The 17,368-nt window shown below is 46.9% G+C and overlaps 5 protein-coding genes across 5 annotated transcripts; 2 read left to right on the top strand and 3 right to left on the bottom strand.

Moving 5' to 3' along the window:
- Positions 1–763: 763 nt before the first annotated feature.
- Positions 764–2,566, bottom strand: N7478_009577 (cytochrome P450; the record flags this gene model as incomplete). The annotated part of the gene is made up of 3 exons (XM_056925791.1): positions 764–1,844; positions 1,910–2,397; positions 2,447–2,566. 3 exons carry the CDS (start codon positions 2,564–2,566, stop codon positions 764–766), a joined length of 1,689 nt encoding a protein of 562 aa, XP_056775161.1.
- Positions 2,567–3,382: 816 nt separating this feature from the next.
- Positions 3,383–7,585, bottom strand: atg26 (uncharacterized protein; the record flags this gene model as incomplete). Its single annotated transcript, XM_056925792.1, has 3 exons — positions 3,383–3,664; positions 3,723–6,242; positions 6,308–7,585. The coding sequence occupies 3 exons, from the start codon at positions 7,583–7,585 to the stop codon at positions 3,383–3,385; spliced, it is 4,080 nt and encodes a 1,359-aa protein (XP_056775162.1).
- Positions 7,586–9,060: 1,475 nt separating this feature from the next.
- N7478_009579 (sugar porter family MFS transporter) lies at positions 9,061–10,870 on the top strand (the record flags this gene model as incomplete). The annotated part of the gene is made up of 4 exons (XM_056925793.1): positions 9,061–9,137; positions 9,264–9,702; positions 9,772–10,413; positions 10,475–10,870. The coding sequence occupies 4 exons, from the start codon at positions 9,061–9,063 to the stop codon at positions 10,868–10,870; spliced, it is 1,554 nt and encodes a 517-aa protein (XP_056775163.1).
- A 328-nt stretch (positions 10,871–11,198) lies between these two features.
- Positions 11,199–12,231, bottom strand: N7478_009580 (DNA-directed RNA polymerase I subunit RPA34; the record flags this gene model as incomplete). Its single annotated transcript, XM_056925794.1, has 2 exons — positions 11,199–11,925; positions 11,993–12,231. 2 exons carry the CDS (start codon positions 12,229–12,231, stop codon positions 11,199–11,201), a joined length of 966 nt encoding a protein of 321 aa, XP_056775164.1.
- A 326-nt stretch (positions 12,232–12,557) lies between these two features.
- grc3 (uncharacterized protein) lies at positions 12,558–15,189 on the top strand (the record flags this gene model as incomplete). The annotated part of the gene is made up of 4 exons (XM_056925795.1): positions 12,558–12,594; positions 12,654–13,171; positions 13,223–13,534; positions 13,597–15,189. 4 exons carry the CDS (start codon positions 12,558–12,560, stop codon positions 15,187–15,189), a joined length of 2,460 nt encoding a protein of 819 aa, XP_056775165.1.
- Positions 15,190–17,368: the final 2,179 nt, after the last annotated feature.

Below are 17,368 nucleotides of genomic sequence, written 5' to 3' on the forward strand. Positions count from 1 at the left end.
CGAAGGCCAGAGGTAGATGGCGTAAGTATTACCATACTTTCTCTTGTGCTGCGTCTTTCAAGTTCAAAATACTAAGTCCAGCCTGAGACTTCCAACAATAAGCGGGCTGAAACTACATCTCCGCCGCAGCTGGTGCGTAATTCTCGAGTTCATCGTGCTACAAAGCTTGGTAATCAATCAGACTATAGATGTATAGTCTGATAGTTGGAGCGGACTTACAGCCGCACAAATCGCTTAAATGGTCTATTTCTATGAGGATGATATGTTTGAGGCCTTGTGTCTAAACTACCGAAAGCCATGCGAGATTGCATAGATATGCGAACCGAAACAGGGCTACCGCATTTAGTGACTTGGTCCTTTCTACAAACATTGCTCAAGGTAGATATACTGAATCTACTTGGAGTCTAGGTATTGAAATGAATTTTATGTCCTTGAAATTGAGACGCGTTACGTAGGCTCCAAATGACAGACTTTGTTTCCCCTCTCTAACCATCCTCGGTAAGGAAAAGTCGACTCCCTGGAAGCACGTCGAAAGCTAGTCATGCCTAGTCATGCCTAATTAGTATGACTAATACAGTAATATGAAATAAAACCATTTTCAACTGTTGTATAGATTCAACCCGTTTTCAGAATATTAAGGGTTCGTTTCTTCTAAAACATTTGAAGGCTTAGCCATGCATTGAGGTATATTAGTTTAAAACCCAAGCCTAGAAACATAGCCCGTAAATTACATGGCGCCAAAAATCGAACACTGTCCGCAATCTTAGCTCGCCAGACTAATTCGACATGGATACCCATCAGCCGGATGACCCCCCGCCTCCTCTGTCTGATACGCTCTCTCCCCATGAACAGTCTTAATCTCATCCTTAACGACTCCAGCCCACCTCCCCCATTTCGTTAACGACCCTTCTTTCTGCCTCTGAATCACATCCCATTCATCATAAGCAGGCTCGATCTTAAAAGTCCTAAGCGTCATGACCAAAACCAATCTCATCTCATTGTACACAAGCGTCTGACCGATACAATTTCGAGGCCCCTGCTCAAACGGCCTCCAAGCACTGGGATCAGGATACAGCTCATGATCTTTATCGACGAGCCAGCGCTCGGGCAGAAATTCATTGACCCGAGGCCAAACTCGAGGATTATAATGAGCTGCCTGGTGCAAGATACTAGCACCTACATAATCTGTTGGATAGACATTCCCATGCCGATCAGTTAAATGGGACCCTTCTTGGCCTCCGCGATTTGTCGAGGCGGGGGAAAACATTCTTAAAGTTTCTTTAATCACGGCGACGGTGAGTAGGCATTGGTTAAGAAGGGATGGATCGTTTTTGAGAAGGTCAGCTGCGGCGGAGGGGTCGGTGCCGAAGATACGGTCGTGTTCTTCTTTGACTTTGGTCACGATCTCGGGATGCTTGAAGAGCATATGGTAGACGTAGAGAATTGAGCTTGAGGTTGTGTCGTTTCCGGCGAATAGGAAAAGGCGAATTTGGTAGCTTGCGTAGCTGGCGAAATGGTCATCTAATGTGTCGGTTGAGATGCCATTTTTGTTGAAAAGAGGATCAGCTAGATACGCCTCGAGCGCTAATGTGATGACGGATTTTGCGCGCTTAGAGCTCTTTTCTAAAGGCTTTTCATTGCTGTTATTTTCTTTAATTTCTTGAAACCTTTGATGCAGTTCTTTTTGGATAATTCGATTCATCACGCTGCCGTAGTATTTCTGGATAAATGGTCGTATAGGATTGGCTAATACACGTGGATCCCAGAAAGAATGCCATGCTGTTATTCTTTTGAGAGCTCGTGAAATTTCGTGTTCTGAGCGCTGGTGACCTGAATCCATATCCCTGGATCATAGTTAGTGACAACTACTATATTTGAAACAACTCAGAAGCGACCGCAAAAAACTCACAGAGTGACCTTCAGAATGACTTCCATTGTCAACCGAGTACTCAGTTCATCCAGTTTGATGATTCCCGACCCCACATTCTCCCGTAGAATATCGGAAAAGACTTGAACAGAGTCGATGACGGCAGGCATGAGATCCGTCATGCTATTAGCACTGAAGCCTGGATTGAATATTGAGCGCCACGACTTCCATTCAGAACCAATCATAGAATGTATGTTAGGCCCGCCCACGATCGGCTTCATGAATTTCAAATGGTTAGAAGTCTTGGGGAGATTAAGCTTCGTTGAGACCTGCACTGCTGTCTGTGGGTCATATACCACATAATAAGCAGGGAAAATAGGCCAGACGTCCATAAGAAAGACCTCTGTCTCTCCCCATTCCAGGGATAGATCTTGCATAGCAAGCTGGACAAAGGCGTTGGAGGGTAAGGGGTCTAAATATTTCCCGAGAATGAGAAGGTGACCAGTGATCCAATTCCATTTTGGCATTGCCTGAATAACATATCAGTATCTGATTATGAATATTAGGCTAGCTACTTACCACTCCTTGTTTGCGAAGCTCATTGATCTTGCGCCGATGTTGGTACCCGCAATACAGGCCGTACCCGATAGCCGTTAAAAGGGGCACGCTCAGCGTGAGGATGACATTCATTGAGAACATTCCGAACCATCCCAGCAGATATAAAATGGTCCTCACTGGGGAAAGGGGAATAGAAAGGGGGCATGTGGTGATGATGGTGAGTAATGGGATGGGCGGATTGGATATTCAAATATGCGATTTGGGCGGAAAACACTCAGATTAACCTCCAGGCTAACAGTCAGCGGGTCAGCCCCACTAAACTCAGCAAATTGCTAGGCGTTAATGGGCTAGCATCCCTGCACTGTGGCCCGGGCGTCGTAGAAGAAGCCCTCGCACTCGCACGCCTCACATGGATTAGCTCGTACTGGGCCTCGGGAGTTTCGCATGCCGGATGATCAGCTATTACCATATAAGTGTGCGGAGATATGGCAAATCTGCAGAGGATAAGTTCCAGAATTATCTATATATACTTGTGTCGAGTCTAGAAAGTACCTGATTTTCCCATTAGGGTAAAACTTGAAGATAAAGACCTTACCTAAATAGGATACTATAGGTTGGTCTCTGGATTTCACAAATCGCTCAAACCAAACTAATATAAAATATACCCTCAAACTTGCTATCATCTAATAAGAAAATAATAGGAAAGACGGGGAAGGTGGTGTATAAGATCAAAGTTCAAAACATTAGAGAACAACAAAACAATCCATTATATGAAATCAAAACTCCAAGACCTCAATAACTGCAGAGAAATGCAACCATAAATCGTAAAGTCAATAAGCGAGTCATTAAAACAAAAGAAATAAATAAGCAAATTAGAAAGATGGCCATTCGATGATGAGAAAGGGAAACAGAGATAGAAGGTGATGGCTAGAGGAGCGCTGTTCTTGGAGGCTGGGATTATGGAAGAAACATGCTAGAGGCCATCTTGTCGACATCTGATGCAGCCGATGCGGCCGAGGCAGCTCGGTCACGTACTCGCTTTGAGAGGTCAATATCATCGCCCACAAAGGTCCACTCTTCAATATCGTCGATGTCATCATCGTCATGATCAGGCGATGCTTTAGCAGATGGAGTGGGCGAAAAGGGGGTACTTGAAATATTAGAGCGTTGTCGCGCGAGGGTCTTTGCATATTCTAAATCGCGGTAAAGGGACTGGATAGCAGTGGCAACACCATCCTCCTGTAATAAAATTATGTTGTCAGTATTTGAAAGATTGAAAATTGTAGTAAACACTTACACTTCGTATCTGAATGCCCAAGTTACGGGCTTTGACGATCATTCGCTCACTATGTGTCGCCTCCCAAATTGCGCGCGAAAAGACACTGACATTCAGCTTTTTCATACAAACTCCCACACCCAAATCTTCGACACGGGAACCAAAGAAGAATTGATCTCCAAAGAAAGGCTTCACAATTGTTGGAACACCAGCCCGGAGACTTGCGCCAGTAGTTCCCGCGCCACCGTGATGAGCTGCAGCATCAATTTGCGAGAAAAGCCAATCGTGAGGAGCAGATTGAATCTGATGAATCTCAGCTGGTAATGGAGTCTCAACCTTAACACTAGAAGGATCGCCCAGTCGATCCGACCATCCCTTAGAGAGAATGCATCGTACATCGGCCTTTTGGACACTCTCGATGACAGTTCGCGTGAGAGCAGCAGGATCTGAGACCACGATAGACCCGAACCCAATATATACAAGTTTTTTGCCATCCGCACGAGCACGGCTGATGAAATCGGCCAACTCTTTCGGTGGGCTCCAATCCGATCCTTCACTTAGGAACCAGTAGCCTGTGATGCGGATCCAGTCAGGGAAGTCGAGAGGGGGTGGCACTACCGAGGGCGAAAAGTTGTAGAGGAATGGAACTTTGTTCTGTTGCATTCTGTCCAGGTTGGTTGCTTTAAGTCCCAACTCTTTATGTCGCCATCGATTTACCTGACCTGCAATAGCTTTCCAGAAGATGTTGTCAAACATGACGTAGGTAATGTGGTTATAGTAGCCTCCCATGCGATTCTCGGGCACAGCAAAAGCATGTGGATATGCTCGTGTTCTCGACCAGGGCATAGTAAATCCTCGAAAGTATGGGATTCGAAGTGCTTCTGCAATATGGATTCCAGCCATTGCACTAGGTGATTCAATAAGAAGATCACTGTCCTGACAGCTAACCCAGGCAGAAGACAGAAGGTCATCAATCCAACCTCTAAATTTCGAGGAGGCCTCACGAAGAAAGGAATAAGTAAACATGCCGTTCTCGACACAAATTCGCATCAGTTCAGCAGGATCACCATCGACGGGCGCAAAATCGATGCCATGGGATCGAATCCATGGCTCAAATTCAGCATGAGTAGCGATCTTTGGTTTATGGCCCTCTGCCTTGAGACCCTTGCATAGTGCAATATAGGGTTGTACATCTCCTCGGGATCCAATGGTCAAGCAGGTGATCCTTAGAGGTTCAGGCGGTTTGAAATTGATGATAGAAGCGCGGGGGTCATCAAAGAACGGGTTGAGTTCGGATGAAACCTCGTTCATTGTTGATTGAGGTTCATTATCATCTGGGTTCTCCAGTCGAGCTTCTTCAAGCATCCGGTGCTCAGCCTTTGCCGCCTCGACTTCTTCGCGTTCCTCCTCTGCCAATAGGCCGGATTCTGCCAGGAACTTGACGGATTCGAGGTTCTGGTGAAGTGTGACTGCACAGTCATCCCGCGCATCAGCAGCGTTGAACTCAAAAAAGAGTTCTTCATGTCCCCGAATGATCACAACCAGTCCATGGTAGCCAAAGCGAAATCCCTTCTCTTTCTCCACATTTTCAATGTCCCTGAGCGGTAGGATCATCTTGGTCCGAGTACCAGGAATTAGACTGCGGAAACATAATTTACGCTCACTGATATAAATCTTGCCATAGAGCGGGAGCATGCGATGTAAGTATGCATAGTAAGTTGCTTGCAGTCTCTCTGTCGACGGGAGGGCAAAGTGAGCACGAAAGCGATCACCATGGTTGATGTCGCCTTCTTGCTCTTCAGGATCCAGGCCTCGGTCACCCGATATAACACCTTCGGTCTCTCCGTAATGCTTCTGCCCTCCAATCCACATGCCCGAAACCTTCTCGATATATCCCATTGATTCCGTTGCCAGCAAACTGCTCATCTGCTTGGACCTACTCTTTAGGTACTCAGCAAATCCAGCAGCACGCTGAAGAGGATAAGCTCCAGCCTTTACCAACTCGTTTAAGGGGACATTGGTTTGTTGGTCCCGGGGAACAAACATATGCTCGGGGGTCCCTGCGATACGTCCTGTGATACCTCGGCGTGCCGAAGGCCCAGATTGAGCACGGGTTGTATCGATCGATCGTCGCTGGTGGATATCTTCGGCATCCGATCGCCGCCTTGGTAAAGACTGCATGGTCGGTGACTGGAAAACATCACTTCGGTTGAGGATTTGACTCGCCGATTCATTGGTTTCAATCATTGATTGCACAACATGTGACGAGTCTGTCCCTTGATCCGCCGAATGAGTGAATGAATCGCCCGAGCCCTGATGGTCGTTACCGAAACTCTCACTCTGCGTTCGCGATAGCAGATCTTGCCTTGACATAGAGGCATCTTCACTATCTGATAATCTCTTCAGATCGGCGACAGTCGCATCGAGTTGAGCTTTCGATGAACTTGAATCTTCAGACAGAATCCTTGAAGACGATGAGCCCACAAGGCCTTTAAGATAAATGAAAGCCTCTTGCCCTGACTCGAAAAGCGAGAAAAAGTACTGATAGAATAGTTAGAACATAAATAAATACAAGTTTTGCTGAGCTTGAGAGTTGGAATACTTACTTCGTCCATAGCATAATCCTCATGACTGTCCAAAACGCGGATTTTGAAGGTTTCGGCAAACTCGGCCATCGGACTCTCCTCCAAGTCGATCACGGAATCAATAGGAAATGATACTTTGACGCTATCTCCATCATTATGAGTTCGAAATATAACCTTTTGGAGTGCTTTCACCCATTCCTTTGCGCCCGCGGCGCTATCGGCACGAAAGTAATAAGTCCGTTGGTCGGTAGTTACTTGGAAGTCTTTCACCTCAGCGCCCGGCGTTTTCGACTCCGCGAGAGATGCAGAGATACCATATCGAAGATCCACATGGCCACTGGGGAAGTAAAGGTTTGATGGGTCGACATAATAAGAGAAAACGTCTCCTTTCAGGACAAACCAGTACCGGTTATATGTTGGATTCTTCCGACCGCGTTTTGCCAAGTGACCGGATCTGATGGTGACGCTGGACTTCTTCGGCAGGTATGCATAGAAGCAAATATGTCCTTCTGTAACATACATATAACCCTGAAGGAGCATACTTTGTAGTAGCGCACAGGGGTATTCGGCTAGTACCTTTTCGGGGCTTTCAAAACCGAACATCTCCATCAATCTTGTCGAAAGCGCCGACCCTGCTGTTTGTGGTCGATCGTCGCTTGGAGATTCTGGCCTTGACGGTGGATTCTCGGGTACAGAGGCTGTATCGAACCGGTTCTGGGCCTGCACCATCTGTGTGAGGATAGGAGCCGGGCGTGGCGTAACACTACGTGCTCGCCTTGGAGGGACCATGAGTACCGATCCACTGATAGTCGATGTTTCTTTCTCAGTCTCCATTAAACTCTGGCCAGGCAGGCTTCTTAAAGGCTTGTTCTCCGATATGGCTCTTCGATGACGACGTCCTCGTCCGTCCTCCCTGTCAAAGGGTTTGGATGCCAAACTCCCACTAGTATTTTGATCTGAAAATGTATCTTTACTTTGAGTGGGTATTCGGTTTTCTTTTCGAATCTTTTCGTCCGATCTATCGTCATCGTCGCTGGAATCGTCAAATCGTGCTCGGAAATCGGAGCGGGAGCCTACAGCGGCGATCATCGAAAAAAGGGACTGTTGCATATAGTGCACATTTCCATCGCGAGAAACCATGCCTTTTGGAGGCGCTGTGAAATCCAGCTTCGCATCGTCTCCATCTTTGAAGCGTTCGGGAAGCCGATCGGGGAATGTTCGTTGGGCCGAGGGTGCTTTCATGCTCATGCTCATCTGTCGATCGCCCCGCCGTCTGGCGTTTTCTATTGACGGTTTCATCTCTAGTGTTGTGTTATTGTATCGGCGTAATCGATAATAGATGGGAAGTGCAAAGCAAATGCCGCTTTGTGTTGATGAGTTTGGGGAGTTTAGACAGCTGCACCTGCGGGAAGGTCAGGGTCGCAGGTGACAGCTCGGGCCTGATAGGGCGATGATGATCCAGGATGGCCACGTCAGGCGGGCTTTGCTCAGGAGTTGCCCAACGGCGAGGCTGGCCACGATAACATAGTAACATGTGAGGATAACAGATCCTTTGCGCTCAGTACCGCCCTCTAACTCCAGAAGTTGAGAAGAAAGAGTAAACCACTTTCTGGCTACCCCCCAGGAGCGATAAGGGGAATTTCGGGAGCGATAAGCGAATCAGCAAGCTCGGGCCTTCTGCACCAAAGCCTGGAACATCAAGGTACCAGTTGACCTTGCAGTGAAAGAAAATATGAGCCTTGTAAATAGGGGGTTAAAGAGTCAATTTGATGGAAGCTGACACCTAAGGAGTTTAAACCGAAATCAACTTCGGAATGGAAGAAAACAAAAGAAAAAGACCAGATTGACACGAAAAAAAGATGTAAATGACCTACCAGCCTCTATTGGCCTCATGGTCTCGTCAGGTCTCCCCGCCATGTGATGATCGCATCGCACGTGACGGCTTATCAAAGAAATTAGTGATTATCTAATCATTGTTGACACTTGAAAAGATGAAGAGGGATTGATATCCGTAGAATAAAATATAAGTAATAGAGTTATGTAGTATGTGATCAGTATGCTTATTTGCCTCGATAGAAAGAAAGAGACATGGTGTACCCACTTATACCCCATAAGCCTACTTATCGCTTTGTGGTGTTCCGGACTTTAATATGTGGGGAGAGATCGACGTTTGCTAAGCATCGTGGATCGCCTTAATTTGATCGCCTCTGTCAACCTCAGGAGACAAATAGTTTGCTTGAAATCCAAGATTGCCACTAGACTCTTCTTTTGCCGACAGGATTAAAAATCCAAGATAGACTCACATCCTGGCTTGATGGCTTGATCATCCACTGTAACCAGTTGGAAGGTTTAAATCTCCGACGCGCCAGACTACCATCACCGAGATCAAAGAGATGTAGCCGAGAACCGAGCAAGCCAGGTAAGAGGGTGACTACACTAATCAAGAAAGACACTCTGAAACGCGCGTTCTACGATCCTTCCAGCCAACGAAGTAACAAGCCCTATTGATGGCATGGTGACACTAACTCGCCTGTCGGCTCCATAACACCACTTTTTAGCGCAAAGGCGTGCTTCTGTGCGCGAACGAGCCCCGTTTCGACATCGGCTGGCGCAATTACCCAAGCACGCAAAATGGCCCCTGTACCTGCTCACCAGGTCTATACGACGACTTGAAATCCTTTATATTGATGGTCCTGGCCGGTCGTTTCTGGGTCTCTTGGGATCGCCATCGGTGTGACGTTTAGAAACCTTACAATCCAGAGCTGCCAATAGTCATGGGGTTTTTTACTGTCCCAGAGCTAAATACCCGTTTGGGTACTTGGCGTGCCTATCATTTGGCCGCGATCGTCTTGTGAGTTATACTTCTTTATTCTTTTCTTTTTCTTTGCTTCCAGTGCTTGGTGTTTTCTTTCTTGGATCGTCCTATTGGACCCTTGATCGCGAGGCCGTTTGACATCTCAAACTAACTTACTTCAAGTATCTCTTCTTTCCTATCCGGTTATGACAGCGGTATAGCCGGTGGAATCTTGACATTCGCGTCATTCGAAAAAGATTTCGGTTATAAGGCAGCGCATGAGTCCAAGGTCTCGTCGCTCACCGTGGGCTTGGAGCAATTAGGCTCATTCATCGCCGCAGCCGCAGTCTACCCAATAACTACCAAATTTGGACGAAAATGGGTAATCATTGGCGCAACCGGAATTTTCTGCATCGGCGTTATCATTCAAGTTATTAACACTGGCTCACTCGCCGCTTGGTATGTCGGTCGTATCGTTGCTGGTATAGGCATGGGTGGTCAGAGTGTCGTGATCCCCATGTACTCAGCAGAGATGACACCCAAGGAGATTCGTGGTCGCTGTGGTTCATTCTACCAATGGATGTATGCGTGGGGTGTTTTCCTCGCATACTGGGTCAACTATGTAAGGCTTCATTTTTGGAATACCTCTAAAAGGAATGGAACTTGTATACTAACTATAGTGTCAAATCAGGGTGTTGAGCAGAACTCTTCGATTGCGGGCACCAGAAAAGAGTGGCAGATTCCTGTTGGTCTCCAGCTAGTTTCTGGAGGAGCCCTCTTTATCTTGACTTTCACCCTTCCCGAGTCGATTCGCTGGCTCCTAACTCAGAACCGTACCGACGAGGCATGGAAATCAATCACTTGGATCCGAGGTGGTGATAACGAGAAAACAAAAGAGGAATTCGCAGAAACCCAACTTGGACTCCAAGCGGAGCGTTCTGAGAAAGAGGGTTTCACTTTTCGCGAGATTCTTCAACCCGCCAACCGCCTTCGTTTCTTCGTTGGTCCTATGCTTTTCATCTTCCAAAATGCAACCGGAAGTAGTGCTCTGGCTGTCTTCGCCCCTCAGTACTTCAAGCTAGTCGCTGGTGGTGGCGCCGACATGCTCTTGACCGCTCTATTCGGTGCGATGAAGGTCATCGCGTGTTCATTCTTCATCTTCTTCCTTTCCGAGCGATTGACCCGTCGTGCGGCCCTAACCGGTGGTTCGGCATTCATGGGAGTCTGTATGCTGATTACCGCACTGATCGTCGACAAGACACACACTACCATAGACGGGAATACTACCGCAGCAGGACGAGCAACAGTTGCAATGCTCTACCTCAATATTATGGTTAGTCGAACAACCTACCCTCAATCCATTATATAGGACCCCTTTGCTAACTCACTTCCAGGTTTATAACTGCTCTTGGGGCCCAATGCCGTGGGCCTATGTGCCCGAGATCTTCCCAACCCGCAGTCGTGCCCTAGGTTTAGCTGTCAGTATGCTGGCCCACTGGGCAACATCTTTCTGCTTCTCATTCGCAAGTCCATACATGATCAAAAACGTTGGTGCTAACACCTTCCTCATCTTCATGGGATTTGACTTTGTTGCTACTGGCTTCTGCTGGTTCTTCATTAAGGAGACTCGGGGCAAGAATCTTGAAAAGGCCGCTGGTACTGAATGGGAAGTTGCCGAGCGTAACTCCGACGATGATGAGAAGGGTGGAGTCATCGGTGTAGATGGAAAGAAAGTACAGCTCGTTGCTGTGCATGAAAGCTTCCATACCAATCTTCACCATTCGGATTAGATTTGAGCCTGGATCAATGTGGTGATTGAAGAATACTTCTATATTCATGAGTCAACGACTAATAATTTCTTGCTCTGGATGGAGGAGTTAAAACTCCGGGTTTTGCTAATATTATATAAAATATTGCTGAATGTATGCCCTTAATTATCACATTTTGTGAACACATTCCTCTATTGAAACCCACTTAGAGCCTTACACTTCTCAACGACCGTAAAACTCGACGGATAGAAACCTTGAAATTGTACATTGAATGTTGTCTTGCGTATCGTGGAACAAAGATATCTTTTAGCTAAACAGATGAAAATGAAAAATAACCCTTAACTCCAAATCATGCCTTTGACTTTTTCCGCTTCTTCTCCTCGCCATCCTTTGACTTTTTCGACTTCTTATGGCTCTTCTCCTCCCCATCCTCAGGCGCAGAGTGCTTCTTAGACTTCTTCCGGCTAGGCGAGCTAACCGTCTGAGAAGCCTCGCCCTCAGTACGATCGTGCTTTCGCTTTCGTTCCTTCTCCCCAGCTGGAACCTTGAATGAAGGGACCTCAGCCTCGGACTCTGAGTCTGAGCCTAGTGTCTCAGGTGTGGCGGGCAAACTTCCAAGAGGTCGGAAGCGCATCTTCAGGTTCTTTGGTTGCGGCCGCGCGGGCTTCACGGTATCCCGGAGAGCCTCCACGGTTTCCTTATCAGCCTCCGGTACATTCACCAGCTCTTGAATGTTATAGGTAGGGATGTGATCGGTTGTTTTCTTGTATTTTTGTGTGGATTTGTCGAATACAAGGAGCGACTTGCCCTGGAGATCTTCTTCGGTGAAAGCTTCGGACGGGATTCCGTAGTCTGAGCCTTCGTATGAGAGGATTGGCTTGCCCTTCATGACCTTGGACATAGTGATTTCTTTGACCTTTGATAAGGGAAGGAAAGAGGGAGCGGTAATGTGAAAGACTTTCTTGCCATTGAGATTTGAGAGGACGGAAGAGGAGGTCGAGGATGGCGGGGCTTGCTTGTTTGCGGAGTTGAAGCCGGAGGGAGGCTTATAGGGCTTGGAGCCGGCAATGACCACTCTGATGGAAGAGAAGATTAGTTAAATTGCTATACAAGCAGAGGAGTCTATATCAAGCGGAATCATACTTCTTAGCAGGGGCTGCGGTCTCATTCGCGTCCTCGCTATCGTCAGAGCTTTCGTCGCTGCTATCGTCGCTGCTATCGGAATCCGAGCCCGAACCAGACGAGCTTGAATCTTCAACTTCCTCCTTGGACTTTAAGTCACCCTTTTGACCCTTCATAGTTTGCTTCTGCTTGTTATCGGGTTCAGGCGAGGTAGAGCGGCTGGAGCTGCTATCGCTATCGGAAGAACTGGAGGCAGCCATGGCGATTATATAGGTGATGTTGCAGGGAAGCGGCGTGCGACTGTCGATGTTACGGTCTCAATCCTGAGCACCAGAATACAATATAGACTCTCAATTGTCTAAATAGTATAACACCAAATGCGATACCAATTAATTGCGCAGAACCGTAACTTGTGAAGTCGTCGCGACAGCTGAAGGGAACAATGCTGGAGGTTTCGGATCTTTTTTTTCTGCTCCGCGGGCGCACGGGCCACTCGCCAACTTTTTTTTCCTTATCAGCTCCAACATCTTCATTATCGACCTTCTGTTAACGTCAGGTGAGAGAATTGGTCCAATCGTCGACTGATATGACAAAAAGAAAGGCTGAAAAGCAGCAAAGTACTGGTATGGATTTATATCTTCCTTGGAGATTTGCCAATGGTGTTGCTAACTTACTTTTACAGCCCCGCTTAGTGCCTTTGCGGCGCGCAAAGCGAGGCAGCAACAGGCGCAAAATGTAACAGCAACGAAAGCTGAGGCACCGGTTGAAGCGGTTGCGGAACCCCCTTCGAAACGTCCGCGGACATCCTCCGAGGGCGAAGAACAAAGCAATGCGAATGATACAGAGTCTCCGAGTCGCAATACCAGGTCTAAGACGCAGCAAGTGTCATCGCCATTAGCGACAACCGTAGTGCAGCCAAAGAAAGCAACACGCTCCCAAGTTGCAGAGTCACAACCAGAAGAGTCAAATGAAAAAGAAGAGACTCAATTGGAAAGTCTAGAGAATGATGCCTCCGAAGGTCTGGATCAGATGAATGAGGATGAGGTCGCGTCGGTGGTGGGTGATGCCGACGGTTATGAGTCGCCGGCGGAGACACCAGCAGAACTGCAGAATTTCCCTTTGTCCAAAGCTCGACTGAACAAAAATAATATCGTATATGCGGATGATAATACTCTTTGCATTCGCATTAAAGAGAAGATGGTACGGACAATCTCACGAGGCATGGATTTCATATGGCTAATGCGGGTTTAGAATTTGGCTTTGATGGGCCAGTATGATCTTTGGGTGAAACGTGGAGTCGTCAGTCTTATGGGCGCAAAGCTACACCCTTCCCAGCGAGTGTATAGAGTTTATGCTCCATCGACCCACTCCTTGCCCATTATCAAGTGTGTCTCTGGTGTTGATGGCGAGGCTGAAGTGGAGATTAAGTCCTGCAATAACGGTCTTTCTCGCCTTCGAGACTTGTCTCCTTTGTACCAAAAGATTTGGAATGGAGAAAATACCGCCGCGGATAAACTCACGCTGAAGGGTGCTTTTAAGGATTCGCGGCGATCCTTTTCAGTGGTATGTCATATTACTCAATATTCTATCCTTTGATGAAAGACAAGAAACTAATTAATTTGCAGCTCTATACCTCATCAGATGACCATTTAAATCGTCATTTGCGACCCCTCCACCTTGATAAGAAATGGAGTGCATCTATGAGAGCTCTTTCCCAGAGACAAGGTCGCCTCCGAGTGTTAGTCTGCGGCCCAAAGGCCTCCGGAAAGTCCACCTTCAGTCGCTATCTCCTCAACCACGTTCTCAGCCCTGCCCCAGAAACAGAAAACGGCTTCATCAACACCGACGGAGTGGCTTTCCTTGATTTAGACCCAGGGCAGCCTGAATTTGGCCCTATGGGCCAAGTTTCTCTTGCACACCTTCGATCTCCGTTTTTTGGCCCTCCATTCACTCACTCATCATTGCATGATTCGCGCGACGGCAAAATATTGCGTTCCCATTTTATTGGAGCAACATCGCCCAAAGAGGATCCCGACCACTATGCTCTGGCTACAATGGATCTATTAGAACAGTATCAGACATTACTTGCACAGTACCCTCAATGCCCATTAATAGTCAACTACCCAGGTTGGATTTTTGGGCAAGGCTTAGAGGTGGCAACGTGGCTGGTCAAGTACCTTGGCCTCTCCGATGTTGTTTATATGAGTGAGAAGGGCCCAACGGAGGTTGTTGAGCCTTTAGCCTTTGCAGCAAATGACGCTCGGGTCCCGATGACCATCCTACCCTCCCAACCAACCGATTTCGTGAGCCGGTCAAGTGCTCAACTGCGCTCGATGCAAATTCAGTCTTATTTCCATGCGTCGCATTCCACAAGTATCACCAATCCACTATGGTCTGATATTCCTTTATCCCGTACAAGGCCAATTGGTGTGAACTATGACGGCGCGAAACAGGGAATTCTGGGAATCATGGCTTTAGGTTCTCAGATCAACCCAGTCATGCTTCGTCAAATCCTGGAAGGGGCTATCGTCGGTGTCGTGGCCATTGAATCCCGCAGCGCAATCACAGGTGTCTCGGATGATTCTAGTGGAGAGAAATCATCGGGTGCGGAAGATGAAACCAACTCGAATGCAGATGAAATGGACATGGACTCGGAGGAGCCCGATATGAAGACATCCTCTGCATTTTCCATTGATGATAGCATCATCAGAACATCAGAAGGTCTCCCTTACCTTTTCACTGGCTCTGGGAGCTGCACTCCCTTAAGCCCCAGGGCTTCTAATTGTCTTGGTCTCGCACTCGTTCGTTCAGTGGATGTCATTTCGAAGAAAATTGAACTTTCCACACCCATCCCGTCATCGCGTATTCGCGAATCCATTGAGCAAGGACATGAACTTGTGCTCGTTCGGGGCCAGTTGGATAACCCCAACTGGGCTATTAGTGAAGAATACTACTCGGCCCGAGCTGCAGAGCGACGATACCAGCAGTCGTGTACTCGCTTCAAAAAGAGTGGTGGATCTACTGATGACCAAGCTCAACGTGAACAGACACTTGCTTTGCTCAGAGATAGAACACGACGTGCAAGCCAAGTGCCTTGGATGACTGTTGTAGAGGATAACAGCAAACTTCAACGTGAATCGGCTGCTCGACGGGAAAAGTCGCTTTGGAAGCTAAGAAAGAAGGCTTATCCAGGAAGTGAAAGCGAGACAGATTGGTAGTCTCGGCCATTTTCATTGTTATATTATCTAATATTCCGTCGGAGATTGGAGATATTTTAAATGCATATATACCCCTGCCTTTGGGTAAATCTCAAAATCCAGTCCTGAACTATCCCCCGTGCTCGTTGAGAGCCACCTGTCTAGATCTCACGTGTATTCTGCTTGTTCTTCATAGTACTGTAGATCTTATGGCTTATTGAACCCATCAAGTAGTGTGGCCAAGTCGCGCTACCACATACATAGGAGAGGTGGTACATTCTCTCAGATGATGGGTAGAAAGATTTCGGATTAAACTTCCATCGTCCTTTCTTCCACTATCCTTCGCATATATTGCATAAGGGTATGTAGATCGGGGCGCATTGTTGCATTTGGTGTAACGTACAGTAGAGATCATACGCCGGTTCCTTTTCCTGTTTCTTTACACTTCGAAGGTCGCACCCGTGGACAGCATATACTATAAATAAGCAAAAATATTCATCTTTCCAATATAATGAATTGGATAGTACTTAACCTCGAACACGCAGTGAAGATCCGCCATCTACTAGTACATATATATCTGATATACTAACCAATCTGGTTTGAACATGTCAATATATTGGTGAGTCAAGAGCAGGTAGGTAGTAGGTAAGAGGGCGCTCGGGGAGAGGGGGGTTACTCGCAATCCGACTTTGGAAACCAATCTTCTCCAGGCGTTCGTCATCTTAACTCTTCCAAGAGTGCGAGGCTGGTTCTCATTTCTTCTCTTTTTAGTATACTCAACTGCTTAAAATTTTCTTCTATCTCTCCGCAAGCGAAGATGAGCTCGAATGCGAATCGGCCCATGGGCTATAGGTACCGTTCATCCAAATCTTTCATAATAGGCACATATTGTCTTGCCTTGCTGACAGGTAAATCTTTAAAGTCTGATCCCTTGTATAGCGGAATAGGAAATTTTGGTTTTAACATTCATTTTAAGAGGCATTACTCTATGGATCCGTGGTTCCAATTTTACCTTACATGCTCGAAGTTCGTTTGCATTATCCTCCGTCGCAAACTCAACGCCTGACAACCTCGCTACTTGGAGTGCATGGGCTTACCCCAGTGGTGTCTGCTCCAATTCTTGCCCATTTTATTGATAAAACCTCAAATAAAAGATCACCACTTCTACTTTCTCTTACAGTCGCACTGGGTGGAACTCTCCTCGTTGCTTTCACACCCACTTGTATGTTTCCGGATTTGAGCTCCCTCTTTATGTATTTTTGTCCGGCTATATTATGATTAATATCTTTTAGACTGGGGTCATATTTTGGGAAGAATTCTTCAAGGTTCTGCAGGGGCAGTAGCATGGATCCGCTGCTTGGCCATTATACTCGAAACTACTGGCGATGGAAACATGGGGAGGATGATGGGACTCAGCATGTCTATCGTCACAACTGAAACAGTTGGAGGTCCTGTAGTCGCAGGATCTCTCTTGGAGCTTTCAGGATACTAACCCGCTTGGTACCTTCCACTAGGCGTACTAGTCTTTAACATTGTCGCATGCTTGGTTCTAATCGAGCGACAAAAAGTATCGCATCTTGCCGATTTATCTATACAAAACAGGATATCTGAGTATAATAAATCCAATAAGGCATCTACCATCAACACAGAATACTCCTCACTTCTTTCAAATTCTTCCATAACGCAGACTGATTCCCAGGATGATCATGATGAGATCGAATATATTCGACCACCATCTAATTTCTATTATACCATGCTTCTGGATCTTCGTGTCATTGTCGCTATTTTTAACATCGCGATGACCTCAATAATAATTGCAGCGCTCATTACTACTTTACCTGTCCACCTTCGCAATATCTTTGGTTGGGGTCCATTAGATGTTGGGACAATATTCCTGATATTTCGTGTTCCGGGAATAGTTCTACGGCCTATCGCAGGCTGGCTCCGGGATCATGCTGGTCTTCGATATCCGACTACTATTGGGTGGATGATCATGACTCCGTTGCTGGTCTTCCTAGGTATTCCCGGTAGTAATAGAGTAACCTGGGCCTCTGGGGAAGAATACGGGAAACAAATATTTATATCTTGTGTGGTGGGTATGGGTTTTGTATTACCCCTAGTTCAGGGCTCAGGAATGCTCTATGTAATGAGTAAGTATATTATCCCAAGACCTCTCTGCATAATGTTCATCTGCTCACTG

This window comes from Penicillium angulare (genome assembly GCF_028827245.1).
Source record: "Penicillium angulare strain IBT 27051 chromosome Unknown utg000007l_segment0_segment0, whole genome shotgun sequence".
In the NCBI taxonomy this organism is placed as follows: Eukaryota; Fungi; Ascomycota; class Eurotiomycetes; order Eurotiales; family Aspergillaceae; genus Penicillium; species Penicillium angulare.